This window comes from Astyanax mexicanus, chromosome 25 (assembly GCF_023375975.1).
Source record: "Astyanax mexicanus isolate ESR-SI-001 chromosome 25, AstMex3_surface, whole genome shotgun sequence".
NCBI classification, from domain to species: Eukaryota; Metazoa; Chordata; class Actinopteri; order Characiformes; family Acestrorhamphidae; genus Astyanax; species Astyanax mexicanus.
The window spans coordinates 16,653,335-16,679,283 of NC_064432.1; the positions used below are offsets into that span (position 1 = coordinate 16,653,335).

A 25,949-nucleotide genomic window follows, 5' to 3' on the forward strand; every position below is an offset into this window, starting at 1 on the left:
GATTGTCTGGTATCGTAACAATAGAAAAGTATGGCCTGAGCAGCTCAAAATGCGCAAAGGGCTAATGTACAACTCTTTTGTGCTTCTTAGCGGAGGAAACTATCCTGCTCATTCGCGCTGTGAAGGTGGGTGAGCAGGTCTTTTACAGAAACAGTAATGTTCTTTTATTCTGTTTTCTGCTTATTGCTGATGTAAAAATTGAGTTTGTGCTGCTTGTGACTGTTGCCAGGGTTCTGATCAGTCAGTAGCGCACATGTGTTTTCCGTTGCAGAGATAGTGATTTAAATCCACCACACCCACACTATGCTTTTTGTTGTTGTTGTTTGTTTGTTTGTTTATTTATTTTTTTGATATCGGTCTAAATTACCCAACCAAAATATTTTTTTTTGGTTGCTGGGCAGCTACCACATAGTTTATCCAATCAATTCAGTCTGTATGTCTTCATCTATTTCTGTAATATGAACCAAAACACACAAAATACTAAAATACTAAAATGATGTCCTACATCCTAAGTGAAATGTCTACTGTTTAAATAATAGATTTTGAAAAATAGCAGCACTGCTTCATAAAATATTAAAGTGAACATCCCACAAAAACCCTTCATCACTATTTTTGCTGTTTATCTATCTTTTTGATATAATTCGTCTATAACGTATTTGTATTTTGCTCTATTTTGTATAGTATGTATCTGGCAGTAGCTCTTCAAACTGTAATAGGATATACTGTACATGTGCTGTGATTCGTAACGTGTTTTCTTTATGTTTCAAATTCACAAGGTCCTCCATATGTGAGTAGGTACAGTTATTCAGTGAATAGGAATGTGAATGTATCCCTGAACGACTCTGTGCTCTGTAGGTTTTGTCATTGTTTGCTGATTGGTGTTCTATGCGAGCGGAGGAATGAAAAGAAAGGACAGTGAGCCGGTCTCTCTGGCTGTTCGCTCCAGGGCCGCAGACATACACGCCATTGAAGGGATGAAAAGTTCCATCTTCAGAGCCTCGATCAGAGAGGACAGGCAGAAAATGAGAGAGAGAGAGAGAGACAGAGAGAGATGGTGGATCCTGTAAAGGCTGTCCTTGCTCCTGTCTCAGTGAGTGCACCTCTGCATTGAAACTTCAGGTTTCTATGGTTCTCTATGTGTATGTGTATATATATGTATATAGATTAAATGGCTTAATGTGTCTGCATTGTTTGTTTAAGTAACGCACAGCACAGCACATGATTTGAATTTCTAATTTAAAACATAATCTATACAAGGCAGATACTCATAAACAACACAGAACTTGTTGCTGTGAAAGGAAGATTAATGAGAAGCACAGGTTTTAGTGACAGTACTGCTAAATCATACCCTGAGCCTTCTTCTTAAACAATGGTGACAATCTCTGTGGCCCCATCTGCTGGTAAACACTGTGTAGGACAGTTAAATTTAGTTTCCCTTCATTATTTACTCATATTAAAGGAAAAAAAAGTCTAGTGATGTGTCTGCAGCTGTAGATGTGTTGAGTGGTTTTCCTGTACTTATACAGGAACAGAAACATGGAGGGTGAATAAGGGTCTCCATTCTCATCTGCATTACACAGATCATAGCATTACACAGATACAGCAGACTGTAGCTAAAAGACTAAGCTAAAACAATAGAACCAAGCGAACCAATAGAACCAAGAAGTTCCAAAGCATGAGCATCTCCATGAGGTCAGAGACAGAGCTTATTATCGTATTCATGGGCTCAAGGCCTGAGGAGGGTGGAGGATGGAGCTGGAGCAGAGGGAGGAGGGGGTAACTGTAATAGACAGAGACCCGGACGGGGTAACAGTGATGTTGGAGATAGTAAAGATGGTAATGAAAGGCTCAGGGTGAAGAAGGTTACCCAAATTAACGGTGAGCTTCACTCGTCCACCGTCCAGCTCCAGACGGAGTGTGTCGGCGGACTCTTTGGAGGTGGTGGCCACCAGCAGGCCGTACGCTCGCTGGGACATGAAGCGAAGGGCTAGGTCCTCGGCCTCCGTGTGCATGGTGCCCGGCATGATGATCTTCAGGTACATGCTGCCGTCATAACTCAGCACTGTGGCCTCTGTAATTAGGGATAAATAGAGGAGAATAATTAAGCAAGCAAACGTTAAAAAAGTAAATATATTGGAAATGAGAAAGAGAGGAAAAAAAAGAAGACAATTTTTTGGCATTCTGTACTGTACAAGGCAATTGTAGTCCTGTGCATGGGTTTTGTAGTCTTTTGGAACATCAGTAAACAAGCTAAGAACGAGAAGCTGAACTCTCTCGGTTTTATTTGTTGTTAAGTGAATTGTTTGCAATGATACAACAAAAGACAAGAATGGGATTCAGAACCCAAACAATACACCCTTCAAAATAAAGGTCCTGTCTCAATGAGAGCCCTGCATTTTTCAATGAGATAAAGCAAAAACCACCTGCTGCACACAGTAAAAATATATTGCTGTGAAATAAACGAGTATGAGACCAGTCCTAAACTGTACGCACTTTAAAATGTGTCAAAAACTTTGAAATAAAAAAAAAAAAAATCAATGCAATGATGGCCTTACTCTATTGCACACCTTAAGATGAGTTTGTAGGATATTACACTATATTGCTTTTTTTCCTTGATGCAAAACAGTATTTTAAGTGTTGCCATTCCTACATTTTTATTAAATCAAAAGATATGTGAGAAACATCAACTTTTCTTGATTTGGAGGTATTCAATTAAATAAGAGTTGGATTGTGCATCACAAATCACCACAAAAAACAGAATTCACTCCTTTCCTTGTTTTAACTTTTTTTTTTTTTGTTTTTTTTTTTTTAGTATTAGTTACTGTTTCTGTCTGAGGAGCCGTACTTTCAGGAACCAAACCCACATAAAATGTTTTACTAGTAATTATAATGAATTAATATTAATATAAATTAAATAATTCAAACTGTTTAGACTATTCCCCACACACATTCTTGCACAATAGTGCAATAAAGACAAAAACACTACACATCAAAGTGACAAATTACATGATGAAATTTAATCTGCTGTTCCGAGAATGTTATTATAGGTGCATCTGATTCTTTAGGTCATCAACACAAACATCAAGATTACAGATAACATTTTATGTGGTTATGTATTGCACTGCACGTATAGTTTTCTCAAAGCACTATTGCCTAGTCACACTAGATGGCAGAAGAGAGCTGTTCTGTACACTGTTCCTCACGACTGCCTCCCTAATGAGAACACACCTTTTCATTACACACATTAGAAAGCATGTAAGGAGCTTTTTCCAAAACAATTTATGAAAAAAAAAAACAACAAGTGTTAGGGATTAACCCTATAAATCCTGTATGCAAGCCCATACTTTAGTTTTTCACCCTTATAACTACATTACTGCCACAACAGTATTGATAACATCAATTTTAATTTCATAGGCCCCAAAACTAAAAGCTATAGACTAAATTAAATGGTTCCCAAACAGCTTTACAGAAATTTCTAGATTAGGATTAATTGCTTAAAATACACAAAAGGGTTATATGAGTAAAACATATTCAACAAGTTTATGGTTTATCAAGAGCTTTAAGCTGCACTTGTCTGCATGTAGTTTTAAAGTTAAATTTACACTATATTAACAAAAGTTTGTGGATAACTAGCTGCTGATACAAATGTGTCTAGCCAATCGGGGAAAAGTTGCATCACATACAGAACAAACATAGATAAAAAAAATGGATTATGATTAGAATTGATAACAAAATGTAAACCTTAAATATTAAATTGACTTCTCCCAAATTGTTCTTTTGTTTTATTTGTATATGGAAATGTCAAAAACATCACGTATTGCAACAAAATCAAGAGCAAGTGAGCATGCACCATAACACTCTTGTTATTGAAAGCAATATAATCCTCACAGCAAACCCCAAAATCTACCAGAAAGCCTACCATAAACAGTAGAGACTCTTTTAATACACCTGATTTACTGATTTAAAAAGAAACAATAACTAAACATGTGTCCCAATACTTTTGTCCATAAAGTGTACATGCATAGGAAATATGCAATGCTTCCTATTGGATGTATAACATATATAATATCCAGGCAACCAGAAACACAACATGCGGTCTATGAGGCTTTGATGTGTGTGGCTCATCCCGTTATCTAAGATAACCTCAGAAGCTACAGAAAGAGCATGAGAGCATCTTACTGAAGGTTGTTAGTCCTCTCAAAACCAGCCAGAGTGCATTAAGAGATGTTTCAGACGGAAACAGAAGGAAACAAAACAGGATGTTTGTACTTATCCTTCAGGAAGCTCAGTTACACAGAACCCTGAGCACACAGGACACTGACCTTACATTCACTAACACGTGTACCTGTCAGATGTTCTGGAAGGATTCTCTAATGCTGATACTGTTAAACTGACATGTACTCTTTATAATGGTATTTCACCCAATATCATGTTCATCAGTAGCATTACTGCAGGTACTGATGCTCCACTGACATCTTTGTTTTAGATTGATTGGAGTTGTAAGTTTTAAATAGAAATAGGATATGTATAAAAATAATGAAGAAATACATAAAAAGAGTATAATGTTCAAAATTACTGAAAGTATGGAAGAATGTTGTCTGATGCAGAGTAATGGGGTTTGGACAGCAACAGTGTTTTTAATACATTGAAATGCTGGTGTTTGGTGGAGAATGCTGGTGTTTGGATGTTGTTGGTGTTTGGTGGAGAATGCTGGTGTTTGGATGTTGTTGGTGTTTGGTGGAGAATGCTGGTGTTTGGATGTTGTTGGTGTTTGGTGGAGAATGCTGGTGTTTGGATGTTGTTGGTCTTTGGTGGAAAATGCTGGTGTTTAGTGGAGAGTGCTAGTGTCGGGGGAATGTTGGTGTTTGATGGAAAAAAGCTGGTGTTTGGTAAAGAATGCTGATGAATGATGATGTTTAAAAGAGAATGTTGGTGTCTGGTGGAAAATACTGGTGGCTTGGTGGAGAATGATGGTGTTTGGAAACTGTTGCTGTTTGGTGGGAAATGGTGTTTGGTGAATGATAGTGTTTAAGGGGGAAATCTGGTGTTTCTAAACTAATGATGTTTAATATAAATTGTTGGTGGGGAATGTTGGTGTTATTTAGAGTGACCGTTGGTGTTTAGGGGAGGTTTTTGGTGTTTGGAGACAGTTGGTGTTTGGTGGAGAATGCTGGTGTTTGGTGGAGAATGTTGATGGATGATGTTTGACAGAGATTGGTGGTGTTTGATGGAAAAGGCTAGTGTTTGGAAACCAGTGGTGTTTGAGAGAAAATGCTGGTGTTTGGTGACTGATGGTGTTTAAGGGGGGAAGCTGGTGTTTCTAAACTAACGATGTTTAATATAGAATGTTGGTGGGGACTGTTGGTGTTTTTTAGGGTGTTTGATGGAGTTGGAAACTGATTGTAGGAGTATAGTAGTGTTTGATGGTTTGTTGATGTTGGTCTTTGTTTGAGAATAAAGGTATTTGTTGGATTATGGTGGTGTTTGATGAGAATAATCATATACAATAGAACATGTAGATGCTTGATAGAGAACTGGAAAGAAAGATGTTGTTTGGTATGTCCTTATATCTGCCAAATACTCATATGAAACGGGAGCCTTGGGAATGCACCAGTCAGCCAGCAGGAAAAGCAGACTTGCATGCTCCAGTAGTGCTGTGGCTCTGACTTTGTAGTCGGTCCATCTTGTGCCTGCTGGTCCTTCTAAAGTTACACAGATGGTCTAGGAATGCCTCATTGCTCTGCTGCACTCTGTGCTCCTCTATATGAGACCAAACCCTGTATTTCCCTGCCGGCATGTGGTGGGGCAAGACACGGTAACGTACCATATCGTACCATACTGAAGTTTTTGTGTATATCTGGAAACACTTCTGCAGCTGTTGGATGAAGGATGCTTCAGTACTCATACTGATGACTAAGTCTTGACTCCTAAGACCTCTCAGACATTGGTTTCCTCTGTGAAAAACTATGTGGATGTCAATGGAGTCAATTATATAATGCAAAGGACAAAGCTTACATTGTTTTGACTTTTTTTTTTTTTAATAACTTGTGTATCTGTTGAGTTGTTACCCTGATAGAACTGTTTAAACAACACTATCAACTAAAAGCACCACAATCAATATAATCAAATACCATGACAAAGACCAGCCATACAACAATGTAGACCACCTATACAGACTAAAATGGCCTATTTCAGTATGTTAACATCATTGAAAATTCCTCTTCTGTCACAACCAATTAGCCCTGCACAATTAACCGTGTTATTTGACCTCTAAAATTAATTAGCTGACTCAAACGTGAAATGAATGACAAATCGTATAGACAAGCCTCACATGTCCAATGAATTAAAGCATTACAAACAAATGCTGCTCATCGAATAGGTCTCAGAATGGATCTCAGGAATTGCTGGTCTATGTGCAGCACCTTCTCTAACCCTCATTACTGTTGGATGTTCTAGAAATTACGAAAATATATGTCAAGTGTTTGCACAACCTGCCAGTCATACGTGTGTGTTATTTTTCCTGCTGTTGTGCTGGAGGATATATTTGACAGTAGTTAGTTTAGCAGTCACAGATAATGGCTAGTGACTGGAGTGAGCTGTGAGCTCTATCCTCGGAGAAAGCCTCCATCTTGCCAAGTCACCAACAGTGGAGCTTATACAGTTAATAATGATCGCTTGTGCATTTATGTATATTATTTTGAACAAAATGTGTTTCTTACTTATGTGTTTTTACTTTTATTTGATTACAGACAGTATAAATCCAAGATATTTCATGTTTGTTTGGGCACCTTAACTCACTCATGCATTCCAGGCTGTAAAACTTTACCATGCATTTTTTTTTTAATTATGTGCTAGACACATAATAAAGACACGGCTATGGAAGAAGAGGGTACAGGTACTGGACTAGCCTCTCCGTGTTGTGAGATTGAATAGCAGTGTTGTAAAGTGTTAAATGCTCAAGCATTGCAATATTTGGAATTTGCTACAGGTCTGAAATGCAGGAATGGAGGTATATTCCATTCTTAGGTTCATGGAAACTCATAGGTCATAGATTTATGGAGTCAAGTGTATTACATCAGGTTATTTTGTTCTGATTTAAGTAATTTGTCTTTGATTATGAGTCTTTAATGCACAATAGATGAGTGGCAAATTAAATTATATTAAAATCAGAAAGTAGGTATATTAACAAATAAAAGATGATGATTAAGCAAAGGTTGAAGTAAATTTAAGAAACACTGTGTTTCTCACTATTGTCAGGAGTTAAAATGAGAACCAGCTGCAAGTATGAAAGAAGAAAAATGCAACTACAAGTATGAGTTCTACGCTTCATAAAATAAACATTAAAGCTCATATCAGGAGTTGCTGTAAGTCTGCAGGTCGGTTTTTACCACTGTAAAATCGAAGGCCTTTGAAATGTTACACCACACATATGTTTACTCCACTCTTCCTCATCTTAGAACTAAACCTGAGGCTGAGCTGACTGTGATAATAAAAGCTTCAGATTGGAACTTTAATCTCTGAATACATCCAAATATTTGGTCAAACCTCTTAAACACATGTCAAAACTGGCCTTAACTGAGTGTAGAAAATACACAGCCAACAGAACGCAATACATTCTCTATATACTGTTTCCTTATTATCTTATTAGCAGCTCTAAAGCAGGCCTGTTCCAACCCAATGTCTTTAATTTCTACAACCCACCATAAGCAGATAGAGGTCATGGGTTCATGAAGTCAAGTGTCACGCCTGGCACCGAAAGCACACCGGTCTCCCTCACGCAAACACATGACACAATACACATGACACTACCAGGAAGCCAATATCACCTTACTCACACAGCTTAAATACACATCAACTGCATTGTTACTATCCACCTTAATCTCATATGCGCCCTATTGAGGACTCACGTGCAGTGAGTACAACCCAGATGGTGCCCATTTTTAACTCCTCCTGGTCCTAACACTGACCCTGATGGGGTCCTTCATTGATTTTTTTATATGTGGTGCCAAAATAAAACCCATTTATTAAAATTCCTGGTTCTCAGCTGGGTTAGCCATACAGGCCCTATGGCCAAGCTAGCTGTTATGTTAATTTAGTCCCTTTCACTAATCAAACAATGGGATAGTTAAAGGGTCTCTGTGGCTGAAGCTCCTACTACCTTCTTTAAAGTTACTAAAGCCATGCCTCACACATTTCTTCTTGCCATCTAGATCCATAAATGAAATAATATGTATATGTATAAGCATTTTTAGAGCATGGATGTAATAATAAGTTGTAATAATTGCTTAATTTTCTTAATTTTTGAAACATCTGCACCTATAATTGGGGTCCCAACAAAAAAATATCCCAGCACAATAAAATGATAATGATCTTAAAATAGACGTATGTATGAAATATATTTGGAATGTAAGCCCCCAGTCATTGCCCCCTCTCTCACCTATCTCACAGTTGCTGCCCAGGAAGCCGGTCCCCGTGCAGTCACAGATGTAGCGGTTCCAGCCTTCTTTGCAGACTCCTGCGTTGCCACAGGGGGCGCTGCTGCACCTCTTCTGGAGCTCACGGGTGCAGAAGCTGCTGACTCCGGGGGCACTCTGGATCTCCGCCAGCCTCCGGACGTCACGGCTCTTCCCATCGATGAAGAGGTCCCGCACGCAGCCCACATACCCGTAGTTCAGCAGGGCCGTCCAAACCTCCGGGGGCAGGACCAGGCCCTGCCGAGTCTCAGGGAGCCCACCAAGGTACATATCACTGTCCAGATCCAATATCTCACTGCCCTCGTTGGAGTTGAAGGGCATGGTGCGGCTGTTTACTGAGATAGAGCCTGGAGAGGAAGAGAGAGAGACGTCTGACTTTTAACAGCTTTCATTTAACCCTTAAAATACTACAGGCCTGTATGTGAGCCCAGAATTAAAATCAATTCTACACACTAATTCATACTGCTTACAAGATAATTCATTGTAGGTACCAAACCATTCAGAGTACATTCTGAATAATGCATGAATCTTACTGAATATTTGATCAAAATTGCTATATAATTTACAGCAGTTACTAAAATATTATTTGCACTTACATAATTATTGATAATAGCTACTAATGCATTAATAGTAAATATATGCCAAATAATATGTACACAATCATGCATTAATCATAGCAGTTACATAATGAAATATTGTAGATGTAACACATTTTGAGATGTGTTGCTGTCATTAATTTCTGATACCTGTGGTATGTTCTATGGTGAATAAAATATGGTGTATACATGTTTTTTTTTTGTTAACATTAATTCATATTTTACACATATAAAGAGTGAAGGGGTTCAAAAGGTTTATTATCTGAAACCATAACACACAGTTAATAACTGTTTTTATGGTGTTTTAATTGGAGAATTTGCTCTTTTAATCAACATCTCTTTCTCTCTGTGCATGGACTGCGGTAGGTACTGTAAATGAATTCTATTCAATATATATACATTGTATTTAGTAAGTTACAGAATATGAGAGAGAGAGAGAGAGAGAGAGAGAGAGAGAGAGAGAGCGAGAGGAGTGAAGGAGTGGATAAGTGTGTGTGTGTGAGTGTGCAGTTATTGGAACACTGCTGGGTCTCAGTTGCAGAGGATCACTGCAAAATGCTGCAGAAAAGTGTGTAGATGTGTAAGTGTGTGTGTGTGTGTGTGTGTGTGTGTGCTTCTCAGCTTCTCTCCTGATGTATCAATGAGATTTATGATGCTCTCTTAATTGTCTATTAAAATGCAATTACAGCAGGGCAGGACAAACTCCCTCTAGGACATGCACACACACACACACAAACACACACACACACACACACACACACACACACAGTTGAACACTCCATTAGCCAATTACGCCAAATGGTGGCAGCCATTGGCAGGATAAGTCAATGAGTGACAGATCTGCATAGTCTCAAAGCCCTCTCTTCAGATGTGTGTTTGTGCATATACATTCATCGCGTAAAAGTAGTTACACCCAGAATGAATCAGCTGGCAGGAATGAAGCTTGGTGGGTAGTTGTGCCAGATTACTGGAAAGGTCGCTCTTTGGGAAAATGTCTAGTAAATAGTGGCGTAGAAGACACATAATGACATCATTTTTTTTTTATTGAAGAGCAGAAGGGCACCCATAGATGGACATTTATTAAGAGACATTATCAGATTATTTGATATAAAGAGCACATCATCATATTTTATTGCAAGAAGGGGGATCCTAACAGGCACTCAGTATGGCACTTTGACTCTTTTTGCCACTCTGGAGGACACTTTAGGGCATGGAGTTACTACACACCCAACTAAGTCTGAGCCAGACTATCAAAGAGTGACACGCCCACTTTTGTCTTGGTGAAGACGACACAGGTAGCTGTTTCTGTAAGGACTGTGGTCAGCACCAAGATCAACCATTAGTAACCTCTACAACTCCAACCTGAGATGTCTAGCATGTTGTGTTAAACATATTATACTAAATTTATTGTTGCTGGTAATCTTTTTCTTTCTTACCAACAGCATTGCAATCTGACACTTTTTTGACATTTTCTGACAGTATATGTTTTTTTTCTCACCTTTCCTTCCTTCCCTCTGAAAGTCCACGTGGCACCATTCCCCATCATTGACCTTCTTGTTGCTGGCCTTGAGCTTGATGCTACCGGAGCCCATGTCCATCAGCAGGAAGAGGAATCCGTCCAGCAGCTCCATGGCGAAGTAATCAGTCTTCAGCTCGCGCCCGTGCCGCTGCTCCTTGGTGCCCTGAGGCTTCCCGTGGCTGAAGAGCAGCAGGCCGCTGGGCTCCGTGGTGCGAAAGTCGAAGGAGATGGAGCTGGTCTTCTTGGTGTCCCAGCGCGGTAGTGCGATGTACGACTCGGGCGTCTCGAAGGTCACAGGGTCGAGAGCGGCTACGTCCTCGCAGCGGAACACCAGGTCACCATTCAGACTGATTTTAGGGTCGCGTTCGATGGCCAGCCGAGAAAGCTCCAGCTTGAAGTCATTGTTCTTGTAAACGACCTGTAGGGGGCAATACATGACACGTCACATGACTTGAGAGACAAATACTTTATCTGCAGAACATGGTCCTCACCAGATCCTAAAAAAAAACTAGGTCTTAAGAAGAAGTGCAGCATGTTGTTTTGCATCAATACTCAGGAAATATGTTCAATGTCCTTCTCAATGTAGTTTTCTGCATTAATTCAGCACTGATACAACTCAGTCAGACCCTGGCTTTTGGACATGTTGTTGAAAACTGTCTGGATGGGTGTCTGGTATCCATGTCTTTAAAAAAAAAAAGATCTAGAATACTGATTCACCTAACTATAGAGGAAGAAATATGCCAACCTCAAACAGGCTTTCTTTGAACAACTCCCTCATCCATTTTTGACAAATTGGAGTTTAGACTCACCTTTAGATATTGCCTGTTCTTGCCCTAAATGGCACCAACTTTAAATGTTGCAGGCATAGATGTATAGGAATATATATATATATATATATATATATATATATATATATATATATATACAAATTTAACAGCAAAATAAGTTGAGTTACATAGTGTTTATATGTCTTTTATGTAGTAGGATCCTGTTTCACTTAATATAGCTCAGTACTTTACTGCTCATTTATAATGTATGCATAAACAAAGAAGGCACCACACACTGAGTAATGACATTTAGTCAAATTTGAAAGTCATTGGAAAAGTTATTACTATCATAAAGAAACTCTTAATAACCCCCACAGGTCTTAACTGTAAATAACACCTAATTATAATTCAAAGCTGGAAGGAGAGCATTTATATTTTGAGGGACAGAGACTTCAGTAGGCTTCAGTGGGAATTCCTGTTTGCATAAGCAAGTATTTAAAATGACTATAAGGAACAAAGAGAGAATGCAGAACCAGTAAATGCAGACTCTCTGGCTCTGTGGAAATGGATTTGGGATCACAGTATTTCTGCAGATTTTATACTTAAAGGGTTCTAGAAGGGTTTAGTAGGCAGTTTGATGTCAAAATCACATGCACAGTTTAATTTTTACTGTGATCTTAATCAAGTTCATTCATTGAATCAAAGGCTTAATAAACTAGCTTATGAGCTTAATCACAGCTGGAAGAACAGAACTGTACAGTTAAGTGTTCTTTTATAAGTAGGGTTTCTCTGTTAGTACACTCCATCAGTGACTGATTTTACCATTACAGTCACTAATATAACAATTCAGTTAATTACTCAGTGGTGACTGTAAATTACTTAATATCTACAACAAATAATACAGTAACCAATAAGAACTATTCAGTGAATATTATAAATGATTTAGTATCCACTATGGAATATTTAGTGACTATTATAAGTGATTTAGTATCCACAATAGGGGTGTGACGAGACACTAATATCACGAGACAAGACGAGACACGATATTGGGTTCACGAGAACGAGACGAGACGAGATTTAAAAATTTAATTTTAAAGAAAACCTCAAAAATGAAAATGAGTTTTGTTTGACAAAATCATAACACACAAATTTAACAGACTGGTTTCTCTCACACACTGATTCTATAAGAAATAGAAATAAGAATAACAAAATAAAAATAAAACTTTTCTAGGTCTTATATAGTGCAAACAATAAGTGCAAACCACAACCAGTCACATTAAGACTATGGTTTGTGTTTTTTTTCCTCCTAAATCTCTTGTAATTTAACTATGCATAACCATAACCAGTCATATTAATACTATGCTTAAAGTGCAAACAGAGACAGAACATTTTTTTTAAAAACAGCACAAAGCTAAGGGATTAGTACAGCTGTCTATGAAACAGTCATGTGTAGGATATAATTACAGTATTTATATATGGTTTGTGTCTTGTTGGTCAATCTGTTACCGTTTATTGTTTCCACTGGAGCTAAAATGCAGCCAGACATACAGTTTAAAAAGTGGGTATGCAGCCTATGCGACGCATAGGGGCGCTGCACTACAGGGGGCGCCAAATGAAAGCCCAATTTACCCAAATAAATTTTCTCCTCCACCCCCTCCCCCCCGGGGGCGCTGATACTATGTTTGCATACACCACAAACAGTACTGCTGTGTTGCCATATCCCGCTTAAAAGTCCACACTAAACTATTTTTCCCCCGCGAGACAGGTTAAAGCTTGACGAGAAATATCGTCACATTTAATCTCGCGAGATCTTAATTATCTTAATTATTTAGAATCCACAGTGACATTTTTAGTAGTATAAATGAATTAGTTAATAATTATCACAAATGATTCACAAATAATTCTGCAACTACTGTGAATAATTATTTGACTATTTTAAGATTAGGTATGCACTATGAATTATTCATTAACTATTATAAATTACTTAGAATGCACTGTTCTTTCTAACCTTCAATATTAATTATTCTGTAACTACTACTAAATAATGCAGTGAATACTTTGTGTGGGTAATAAATGTGTCTGTAATAAATTGGTAATAAATGTGTCTTTTAAAAACAAACAAACAGAAAAAAAACAATGAATGTACTGTTCTGCCTCTCTACGAAGAGAGAGATGCTTAAAGTTTAGTGTAAAAGTGTCCATGTGCCTTCTTTCTTCTCTCACTTCTCTCTGCCTGTGTGTGTGTGTGTGTGTGTTTCTTTAATTAACTCAATTTCAGTGTAGTTGGTACGCCAGCTTTAGCATCCTGACAGGCAAATTAAAAATTGATTTCTTCGATTGGCTCTGGCACTGCCTACTTGTATATGAGCATACACACACACACACACACACACACACACACACACACACAAGAAGAAATAATAGAGCACATATTTTGAGATGGACCTCAATGTGGAACAAACCCACACGCATAATAAGCAAATAACCAACAACCAGCAGCTACAATATCAGAGATTACAAACCCAACAAACATCTATTCTGCTTAAAAAATATTTTATTTACTTATTGATTTATTATTTATTAAATGATAACAAAACTAATGGAACTCTTGTTTCTATATAGATAATTGTCATTCACATTCAATCCTTTGTGTTTGCCACTGTGCCGCTGTGCTTTAGAAATGATATAAACTTTTTCAGAAGGTACTGGATCAGTTTATATGTCTGCAGTGCTCAAATATTTCATTTGTTATTTAAGAAACTTTGTTTTATGTCAAACAACACATTCTTTTTTTTTTTTTTTTTTAATGTACACTCACATCTTTGAGACAGCCCATGAAGTTGTTGCTGACTGGTGATCCGGGGAGGTCAGCAGTGTTGGGACTTCCACCGATGTAGAAGAAATCGTCCGAGCCTAACATAGTGTAATCCTCCTGTGTGTAACCAGTGGTGGTCAAAATACCATCCACTGATATGGTCACCTGTTCATTGGGCACAGCCCACCAGAGAGAGATAGAATGAGAGAGAGAGAGAGAGAGAGAGAGAGAAGAGAAAAGAGAGGGGAAGAAAGAATTCCCCAGAGAAAGAGAGGAGGGAATAAGAAATAGGGAAAGGAAAGGAAGAGGTTGGATTAAACACTGGCTAAAACTGGGGGAGTCGCCAACTTTGTGCTCTTCTTCTTCCATTATGTTGGAGTTGTTAAAGCTCTGGGTGGAGGTTTCGGTAGAGTGCAGCTGTGAGAGACCGATCTTTAGGAGTGACACGCTGCCTCAACTGCTGATGTGAAGATCTAGAGAGCCGTTGCATACATCAGTCAGTCACCCCTAGTAGTGATATGAAGGACACTAACGGCTCAGCGATGTAGCGATGTTTCCTCTCATTGCAGGTCTTCTGCAGGATAATGCTTGCCCACACACAGCACGGCTTTCCAAGTATGTCTCTGCCACACTGCACTCGCAACACTTACTATGTGTCTCTATGTGAATTTAATATTTAATCCACTTCAATGTCTGCAGTCAGAGAGACAGAGTGAGAGACCATGAGCGACACCTATAAAAAACACATCCATCTGACGATTCTTTGAAGTCTCGCCGTCTCAGACGCACGTACGAGTGCTATTTCCCAGCGTTGTGTCCGAACAGGCTTTTTTAATTGAATCTGCGACCTTCACTTGGCTCAATAATGAGGAGAGAAAGCCGGCCAATCAAAGAGGTTTTTTTTTAAGCATGTTTTTAGTAATTGGGTTTAGCTGAGAACGCACCTCCCACACGAGCCGGAGTGAGGAGTTGCCAAAAGGCCCGGTTTGTGCGGGAATTTGCAGTCAGATAGCATTTTGCGCTGTAATTACCCTAATAGCGCAGGCTGGAGGAAGCGCCAGGCGCTCCAGGGCTTAATATGGCATCTGCCGTGAAGAAACACGGGCAGCCGGATCAAACGGGCCTGCTTGGCTAGAAGCGAGCAAAATGTGCCACTGTATTTGCATTTTGTATCTTTTTTTAAACATATTTTTTGGAAGGACTTGTTTTTTTTGTTGTTTTTTTTTTCTCTTTTTTTACCCTGCTACTAAACCTAACCTTTGGCAGTCGCATTCTTGTGTTGAATGATAATTAAATTTTTGTCCTTTGCGGCTAAACGTGCCTCAGACGCCTTCCAATTAAAAACTCAGAATGATAAAGGTTAGAGCTCTGAACTGCTGTTTTGCAGCACAACTGACAACTCTATCTACCAAGACACTGCATTTCCCTCCTTCCAACAAACAGCGCTGTGTGACAGCTAAGTGCTTCAACAGAGCTTTTTCAGAGAAGGAGAAAAAGAAAAAAAGAGCCACATCCATATCCATGCATGTCTACATCAATCTTCAGCAACAGAACAACTGGGCAAACAAACCTTCAAAGCTTCAAGCTTGTGAAACATAGGGCTACGAGTGGTCCAGCGAGCTAATCGCTGCCACTACGATCAGGAGATCGACGGTTTGAATCCTGTTCATGTAGCTTGCCATCAGCTCTCTCTCCTTACATCACTCCAAAAGGATGATGTCAATCAGCACATGACTTATCTGTGAGCTGATGTATCAGAACCAAGCTGCGTTTTCCTCCGAGTGCGCTGTGATGCTACTCGGCAATGCTGCATCAGCATCATAAGTTCAAAAAGAGGTGGTGGCTGCCTTCACCTGTATCGGAGGAGGCATGTGCTAGTCTTCACCCTCCTTTACACTTCTGACTCCATCACTAGCGATAAGGGGAGTCCTATGGGTTGAGTGGGTTGAGTAATTGGCCTTGTAAATTGGGGAGGAAATGGGATAAAAGTTTCATTCAATTACGAGAATTCTGATCTATTTACAACTCACTAATTACTTTTAAAAGCCTATTTTTGGATAGTGCACTACCCACGATTGCTAGAAATATATCTAAAACATACTTGAAGACCTTTTGCCCAGTTCACACACTTTGAGAGGGGTGCATCATTTGACTGTATTATGAGTTATGAGCTCATCCATTGGTCATCCATTGGTCAGTTCTTGGGTTTGGATTTGATCACATGACTCCAGCAAACCCTTTCAGACAACCTTATCTTATTATAGATTTCCGGAGGAAACCCACAGACCCCACACCACTCTTCATTAACGGGGACTGTGTGGAAAGAGTCCCCTTCTTCAGATTCCTGGGTACGTACATCTCTGAAGATCTCTCCTGGACCACAAACACCACAGCTGCAGTCAAGAAGGCACAGCAGAGACTCTATTTCCTGAGAATTCTCAAGAAAAACAACATTCAAGAGAAGCTGCTTGTGTCCTACTATCGCTGTGCCATTGAGAGTGTGCTAACCTACTGCATCTCAACCTGGTACAGTAGCTGCACAGTGGCAGAAAGGAGAGCACTACAGAGAGTGATCAACGTGGCCCAGAAGATCACCGGCTGCCCGCTACCCAGTCTAGAGGACCTGTTTAGCTCTCGCTGTCTCAGCAGAGCAGCCAACATCCTGAAAGACTCCTCCCACCCTGGACATCATCTTTTCCAACAGCTGCCCTCTGGAAAACGCTTCAGGTCCATCACTTCCAGGACAAACAGACTGAAAAACAGTTTTTACCCCTGTACTGTACGAGAACTGAACACTGCAAAACGCACGCACACTCTCAGACCACTACCAAGGAACTGAAAAATAAAAACTAACAACCTTAATAACCGGACTTATAACGCACTGTGCACTTTCTGTATTTATTTATTATTGGGTAAACGTGTTACTATATTGTTTATATTTTCATACATCCACTGTAAATTTTGTCTATCTGTACATAGAGCTGTTATTTTATTTTATTTTATTTTTGTTCAGGCACCGTCTGTTTAAAGAGTGTCCATTTTTACTCGCTGAGAAGCTCTGAAAACAAGATTTCCAGGAAGTACACAGCGCTGATTCTGAACACTGAAATATATTTGTATCGAGGCATCGGAGACAGGTGAGATGGGCCTTCAACAACTGCACTTTAGAGAAACCCCCACTGAGCTTTCTTTCTTTCTTTTCTTTTTGTTGCTGTCTTTCCACACCGTTTATTTTCTTTGCTTTTATTTATTTTTTTGGTGCAATTTTATGTTTCATCATCCGTACTTCCCTCCGAATAGGGCAACACATTTTTATGTCTGCTGTTTTTGTACCTAGTGAGAAAGTACAGGGAGCTTGGTGAGGAACTCGATGGGGAACGCTTTAAGAACGGGTGAAATCTCGAAGAAAGGGCGCTGTCACAGATTCCTTTGTTGTGGGCTGTTCAAAATGGGCTCGGAGATTCGTGACGATCTAACTTCGCTTCCTTTGGGACAAGAAATAAATAAACCTGTGTTCACCAGAGAAATTCAGGGGTTGATCCTTCTGATCGTTGATGTTACACCTTAATCAGTTTCAGTCGGATTTCGAAAAATCCAAGGAAATCTAGCAAGTTCTCACTCGACGTTGGAAAAAAAAAGCTGTTGTAATGTTTTGCGGTTGAGTGAGTGGAAGGAAAAGTGTAGAGTCTTCTTTGGTAAACGTAAAGTGTTGGGTAATTAGGGAAAAGTGTACAGTCTTCTTTGGTAAACGTAAAGTGTTGGGTAATTAGGTGTGTGTTTGGATAAGGCCACCTTAGCGCTGTGTGGAATTTGATGGTGTTGGCACGGCTCGTTTGTGGCCTGGCCTCCATCGTTAGGAGAATGAGCGAATCATTAATGAGCGAAGATTCAGCCAGCTGCCAGCCACCTGTACGAGATCCAGCTGAAAAACGGAGGAACAGGCAGGTTAGGTGTGGAATTCAACACAAAATGCATTTCTAATTTGTTGATTGCTTTATACAAAAGACAGCATGAAAGACATTGTGTCAAGTTCATAAATCTCATAACCGGATTTGCTGTTCTAATGACTGTGTTTACAAATAAACACACATAAAAAAGTTCATTTAGCTCAACAATTAACTGTAATTGTACCTCATCATTCATTTGATTTTGGGTCAGTTATATTTGTACAAACATTACTGACTCCTCACTAATAGCAACAGGACTGTGGACCAATACATAAATGCTTACAGGTCTGGTCTGATTAGACACTGCGTCTTGCCACAAGTGGGCATAAAACTGCTTATCCTATAAAGCAGCTCTCGGAGGCTATTTTTGGACAGTGTATTGGTCTTGGTAACTGATTAACTCAATGTTTTCTGTTTTATGAGTAACACTACTCATAAATTGTTTTTCTCCAACATTTCAATTTACTTTTATACATTTGTGAATAAGTTTCAGTTCCGGCAAAATTTTAACCTGCATCATTTTATATCAGGCTTAATCATTACTATTTTTTTTTTTTGATAATTTAAAATCAGTTTGAGAAGATTAAAAATGATACGTACAATGAGCAAACAGAAACATAGGCATGATATCTAAAGTTTGTTTCTTTAGTGTAAAACAAACTTGCTAGAATCCTACAATTGCTACCATCCATATATGCTTCACTACATGCCCCAAAACATCCTCTAATCTATCTCATGTGATTTGTGCAGACAAACAATATGGAACCAGGTATACCTACTAATACTTGGATTGAAGTGTTTTAAAACAAAACGAATCAAAATTAACTACTGAAAAACATGCTTAATATATCCAGTACTCACTGTCCCCTAGATTAGATAACTATATTACTAACATTGTATTGAACATTATTAACACTTTATAATCCTATTTGGATGGGGTTGGTTTTACAAAAGCATAAATGACTAAAATGGGAGCAGCTACTTGATTTATACACTGCTATCACATTTACAACTATTTGTTGTATGCATCAGTGTCCCATCACAGCTTGTTTTACAGAATTTAAAGGCAGTCTGAATCCTTTTTTTCCCTGTTGTGGAAGCATACAGTCTGTAAAACTGTAAACCTGACTGACTTGCTGCATTCAGACAGGGCTAAAATCACTGAGAAATTACTGGTAATAATAAATGACTCAACCTCAACATGTCCAATTAATCCCATCCAAATAGGGGTTATGAAAAGCATCAGTTCATTCCCATCAGTACTGACCAGTCATTTTACTGTCCTGTATATGAAATGGTGCTTAATTACAAAAGCACTATTTAATTCTCATCTTTTTATTAATCACACTTAAAATTCAGTATATATAAATTGGCCAGTGTTTTAATAATAACCTCAACAGTGATAACGATGGTGCCAGCAGTAGACTCTTCCAGAGGGCTGAATTGCTGTAAAACTAGCCTACCACCTGTGTTTCAGGTTCTTGCATCATAACAGCCCCTCTGGGCCAAATGAGAATGAGGTGTCATGGTAGTATTTCACACTCGTGTCCCGACACAAAGCTAAAGGCTACCTGCTAACATGTACGAGTCTGGGAGCTGGTACAAAGGTGAGAGAATTGCCTGTTTGACTGCCGAGCTCCCGGTCCCCGGTGGCTGGGTGCCCTGAGGCTAGCCGCGAGGCTAACGTTATTTCTGTGACGCGCGAATACAAATAGTGCTGGGCTGTAAACGCATTAAATATACATACTCTCCCCTGCACTGCCAGGCATATGATGAAAGTTAAAGCCGCTGAAATATAATTACGAGCCATAAAAAATATGACAGGTGGTTTCTCTAAGTCAAGGTCCCTCACTTGCTAGCGTGGCGCTAGCGTAGCTCAAACACAGCAATTAATTTGAGATGTCTGAGGCAGTTATTTTTCGCGGTGCTGCTAAAAGGAATTTGCAAAGTCATATTTGCCCTTTTCAGTGGCATGTCATCATCCACAACCTACCTGCCAGCCCACGGACCAAAAAGAAAAAACGAACGAAAAAAAGAAAAGAAGAAAAAAAAAAAAAAAAACAGCCTACCTTAACCATTAGCACTGCATATATGCCGCAATCTGCTCAGACCACCTGTCTCTCAGCCTGCCTGCCAAAAGTTTTACACACAAACACACACTCACACTCGAAAAACACACACACCTGCTCACAAGGGTGGGTTACAGAAATATCTCTTGTATAAATGAGCCCTTTTTGGAATATGCAACAAGGGTTATAGCAATATTCCCAGCGCCATTTATCTGTTCCTGGAAAACACACCCTCACAACACAAACGCCCACGCTGGTTAGCACTCGTCTGCTTGTTACCAGATCAGTGGCACCACTCCTCTGCTTTGCCTCCTGCTCAGAGAGTGTGTGTCTGCTTTGACAGGTTGGGTGTAATCGCCTCTTTTGTTGTGCCTCGTTTTGCTGGTTTGTTATTGTGCTGCTTACTGATATCATGCTGGGGATTGTAAAGCGCCAGACAATAGAACTCAAGCAGAGAGAGAGGGAGAGAGAGAGAGAGAGAGAGAGAGAGAGAGAGAGCATCAAAGCCAAACTTCAAAAGAGCAACAGAGAGAAAGTTAGCTCCAGCGTGAGCAGAAGCCCCTGTGAACCCTCGGCTCTCTGGATGAATAAAGAAGCACAAGGCCCAGTGAGGCAACCCTCAGAATATATGACTCTGAGACGTCAATAAACATATTGTGCTTATTATGGGTTGGACAAAATATCGATTGATGATATATCATATTGTTTTTGTTTTTCCATACATTATTGATTTGTGATAAATATATGAAAATAATTTTGTGTTTTATGACTTTTGCACTATACTGACCTACAGAACATGCGAGTGGGGGGTGTGCACACAGCAGTTCATGTTGCCTTGCTATGAGCATGCTTGCCTATGTTCAAGCTACATCAATTATGGGTTGGACAAAATATCGATTGATGATATATCATATTGTTTTTGTTTTTCCATACATTATTGATTTGTGATAAATATATGAAAATAATTTTGTGTTTTATGACTTTTGCACTATACTGACCTACAGAACATGCGAGTGGGGGGTGTGCACACAGCAGTTCATGTTGCCTTGCTATGAGCATGCTTGCCTATGTTCAAGCTCACTCACAGGATAACACCTGGTGACACAGTGACACAAATTATACAGGTGTGGGCATTCCCAAGCAGTCCCCTGAGAAGCAGTCCTTGATGAATTCCTATACTGGTATCTTATGACTTTTGGCATGTCTGTGTAATATTAGCATTAGTGGTACAAGTAGTAGCTGTTTTGCTGATTTGCTACTGTTACTCAATGTGTTTATACAAAAATTAACAGCAGTTTTTGTTACATTTTCGGAACATTTTCCGCCCATTTTTTTCCACAAAAGTGATTTATTTGAAGCTGTACAGTTGCTGTCAGGCTTGTGGATCAAATGCAAGAAAGTTTAGACTCTCTAGAAGAGGACAAGGTCATGATAGTTGAAAACATCTCAGAAGAGCCTTTATTTTTGGATTGAAACCCACACTGTCTGAATGTGAATGAAGTGATTTTCCCAAACATTCCTTTAGTAAATGACTGGTTTACGTGAAATATGAAGTGAAATATGGTGAAAAATGCTAAAAAGCTGCTAATATAGAGGGTTGAGTTCCAAATACACTACTGAGATCTGAAACTGTATTGTTCTAGTTCATTCCAATGACAATATATCAGTATATTTCCCAATATTAACTTAATTTCCTGACCAAAATAGACAGTGTGTTATTCCATGTGCATTAAAAAAACTAAATAAATAAATAAAAAACTAAATAAATAAATAAATGCTTGGTATTGTCTAAAAAATGTAAATGTAACACATAAAACACAGTTTCTCACTGGGTTGAACATGATCATTACCAATGTGAAGATATTAGATAAAATGAGAGAGGAATAAATGAAAGGGGAAACATGGACAGATGTACACGTTTAATGGAGCATTCTCCTTTTTCTTGACTAGCCTTATTGTCTCACTTTTTTTTCTCACTTCTCTCTCAATCTGTCATCCTCTCTCATTCTTTTCATCTGTCTGAGAAGAAATATGTCTGACATATTTCAGAAAAAGGGGTAAAAATGCTCTTTAAGTGATAGCATAGAGACCTAATGTTGGTTCTAATAGGACTTCTGTGTAAAAGGTCTACTCTACTCTAAAACTACCTTGTTGTATGTAAAAATGACCCACCAAAAGCCATGGATCAGCACTATGCAAACTGATTATGAAGTGTTACCTCAGGAGACAGCTTGGGAAAGCTCACACTCTTGTGAGAGAATGTCACAGATTAAGGCATTACTATCTACAGTGGACAGCGCACTGTGGGTGGTAATGATTGTGACCAGTGGTGTCTGGCTAGAATTGTCCATGCATACAGACAAGCCACTCTGGCAGAAATGGCATCCACATTAAATGCAGCAGAACCTGCAGATCAGTATAGTGTTCCTTAGCTTCCATGAGGCATGGCAAAAGTCATGGGACATGATACTAGTTATAAACTAGTTCCAAAATAATTCTTACTTCCGGCTGCTTTACAAAACAATTCTTTTTAGAGTGAAAAAAAAAAAGGCTAATCTATCTCCTCATCACTATCCCAATGCAGTAGAACAATTAAGGCCTGGTTATATAATATCACAAGTCGACAGGAAAGCCACTTTCTCAGATCAAATTCTCTCTCGATCTTGCTGTCACAAGGCTGTTCTAATAAATATGGGAGAATTGATCACCTGTCAGCGTGGAGATAATTATTTCATCTTGATGCATTGGTCTTCGGGAGTTTGCAGAACCTACTTTATATATATTAAAAGTGAGCTGACAGGCCATTTTTTTAACTCGCAAATCATCTGTGATGGACCAACCGCCTTCACAGCAACCATAACGCTGTCAAATACTCAAGAATGATCCAGGATCAAACCGATTGTTACACTGTCACTATATAAATACACTGTTAAAAATAGTGCTAATATACTATAAAAGACTATTTGAGAGATTCAACAATAGAACCCATGTCTTTATATCTAAACATTACAACATTACTAAACATTACAGTTCACAGTTAGGGATTTTATTATTGCCAGAAGTTAAAGGAACAGTTAATATCGCATTAAGTTGATAGGCTAGGTTAAAACTTAAAAACTTAAAACAGGATTCAAGATCCAAGTTTGAAGATAGATAGAAGAACCACTTTTTATCTGTGATAGAAAATTCATTAGAAGAACATTTTGTCAAAACCTGTTATGTCTGATGATGTTACTTCAAGAGTTTATTAAAAAAATATTGTATGTAATTTATTTTATTTATTTATTTGCATTTTGTTGGTGCAGAAAGATGTGTAATATATTCCCATACACACAGCATTTTCCGTCAAAAGAAAACCGAACATATGGCTCTGGCTCGGTGGCTAAATTCCAGCAAATCAAAGAGGAAATGAACACTATTACTAATTAAAATGCTCAAAACAAAAGGTTCTTTGAGGTTATTTCCAATAGAACAGCTCTAGAGTTTGTTCTCCTGCAAACTTTGGTAGTTGCCATACTCCAAAAATCCTGATTTACCTCATCAGTGAATTACCAGGCAAAGTGGGTGTGCTTGACCGTCTAGGACTGGTGTTTTCCTTAAAGACCCATGTTTGTAGGAGAGATGTGTTAAACCTTTAAATTGCATTAGGTTTATTTAAGTCTTTAACTAGGCAATCCGTGCCATGCCTGGGTAGGATTACCTCACAAATTGCGGCTAATTTGACTAGTGTGATCACTTCAAACTGAACGGGCCAGGGCACGGTTCACTAGGAATACGGTACACATGCAGTGTGAGCTCTATCCGTACCAGAGCACGAAACAAGATGATGTCAGTGATGCAATGTTCCTGTAAACAAACATGCCAGTTTTGTGCCGAATTTAGCACCCCCTCTCGGGAGCGTGCGCTATGTCGCTATGTATGTTACCGTGACTGAGATAACCATGACTTTTGGCACGTATCTCTAAGTAAGTTAAAGCAGTTTATCTCTATTTTTTTATCAAAAACAGAGGGAGCTTCTTATGGCGGGCACAACACAGACAACCTCACTGATAAGTAAGTGACATAAGTGTGCTCGGGCACGGATTGTTTAAACGCAGTGTGAGTGCAGGCCAGCAGGGGAGTGGGGAGGGGGCAGAACCGTGCTGCAGCAGGATTCAACCAAACCGTGCTTAGTGTAAGTACACCCTCTATAAAAGGTTCTATTAGTTTTGTGTAATGTAGCTGATGCCCGACATTGATGTAAAATTTGCAAATGTAGTGTTGAGAGTCTTGCCCAATTACTTATACCACATGGGATGGTAACTCACAGTAATGCAATGACGTTCCCTGTTTGTCACACTAACTTCATAGTAAAAAGTCTATTACGAACATTTTTTGTAACCAATAGTAGCTACAACAATTTGTAGAATCTTTCGACTGAGATGTACTAGAAATACAAGAGTAAACTGTTTATCTAAACCCCCCAAAAAATGGTTCTCACATTAATTGACCGGCTATAATCAGGTCATATCAGCGTATTTACTGTATGGCAACCCTCGCAGAACATTATTTAGAATCTCCTGTATTTGTAAGAGTAGAGTTACCGAGTTGATGCAGGTGTACTGATTTATTTATTTTATTTTTTTTTCTTCACTACTACAGAAAGCATGCATAACAGTTTCAAATACACGGCAGCAGTTTCTGTCAAAAGAGAATGAAACATATGGCTCCGGCTCGGTGGCCAAGCGCCAGAGAATCAGAGAGGAAATCTACTCCACCGAATAAATGGCATTTTAATAAGCCTCTCAGAACGGTTAGCTTTTGATCATGCTGAGAAAGTAGGAGGAGATTAGCATTTTAAAATGGCTGCCTGCCAAGTCAGTACTCCAGGGCGAGAAAATAAAAGGAAAAAGACGATACTTCTCTTTTATGACACACTCCTTGTTGTTATTTCTAACGGATCACTGAAGCACTACCTAAACGAGACTTTTTACCATGAAAGCAGGAGGCTAAAACATTAGGTGACATGTCAGGAATGAGTCAGTGTAGCTATGAGATTAAAACAAGGTTTATGGGGTTATAAACATGCTGCAGAGCACATGCAGAGATACTTATGTATTTAATCCTGTATCCCAAGTGAGATGTAAACAAATCTGTCTCGCTTAGGAGGGTAACATATTCCTGAAATTGAAGATGTTTCTAATGGATCTTTGGGGACTGCCATAGAAAAACCCAATTTTGATTCTATAAAGAACCAAGGGGGATGAAGGATTTGAGGGTCTATGACATGACTACGGCTATGACCTGTCCCTGATTGAAAATGTGATGTGTGGGACGCTATTTGATGTGCTATCAACACTCCATCCAATTGCATAAATATTCAAGCTGCATGGGATGGATTATGGCAGGGCACCATTAGGAACCTCTACAACTCCATGTAGGGACATTGGGAATGTTGTGTTATACGAGCATTACACACTAATTCTATATGAGTAGCTTAACACATATTTTCTTTCTGAATAGCATTGCTATCTAACACTTTCTTCTAGGTAAAACTATGTATGCAACATATATTTGAGTGTCTATATTGAGTTTATAACTTTATTGCAGACAACATTCCTGGTAATTTAAACTTTAGAGCTAAAATTGATTTTTACTATGGCATCCCTGAAAGAACCTTTTGAAGCCCCTCTATTTTTAAGAGCTCATACTTAGCTTATCTTTTTCCAGCCAGGTATAAAACCTTTCTATCCTTCAGATGAACTGCTTTCCAAGGTCATGTT

At 38.9% G+C, this 25,949-nt stretch overlaps 1 protein-coding gene across 15 annotated transcripts in view; it reads right to left on the reverse strand.

The window, feature by feature from the left end:
- LOC103040758 (neurexin-2) overlaps positions 1 to 25,949 on the reverse strand; it is an 848,474-nt gene that overhangs the window by 414,736 nt on the left and 407,789 nt on the right. For all 15 annotated transcript variants that reach the window (XM_022681896.2, XM_022681890.2, XM_022681895.2 and 12 more), the window contains 4 exons: positions 14,175 to 14,336; positions 10,569 to 11,007; positions 8,438 to 8,821; positions 1,868 to 2,071 (listed from right to left, as the gene is read on the reverse strand). In XM_022681896.2, the coding sequence (XP_022537617.1) occupies positions 1,868 to 2,071; positions 8,438 to 8,821; positions 10,569 to 11,007; positions 14,175 to 14,336 (1,189 nt within the window). The remainder of the gene's footprint in view (positions 1 to 1,867; positions 2,072 to 8,437; positions 8,822 to 10,568; positions 11,008 to 14,174; positions 14,337 to 25,949) is intronic.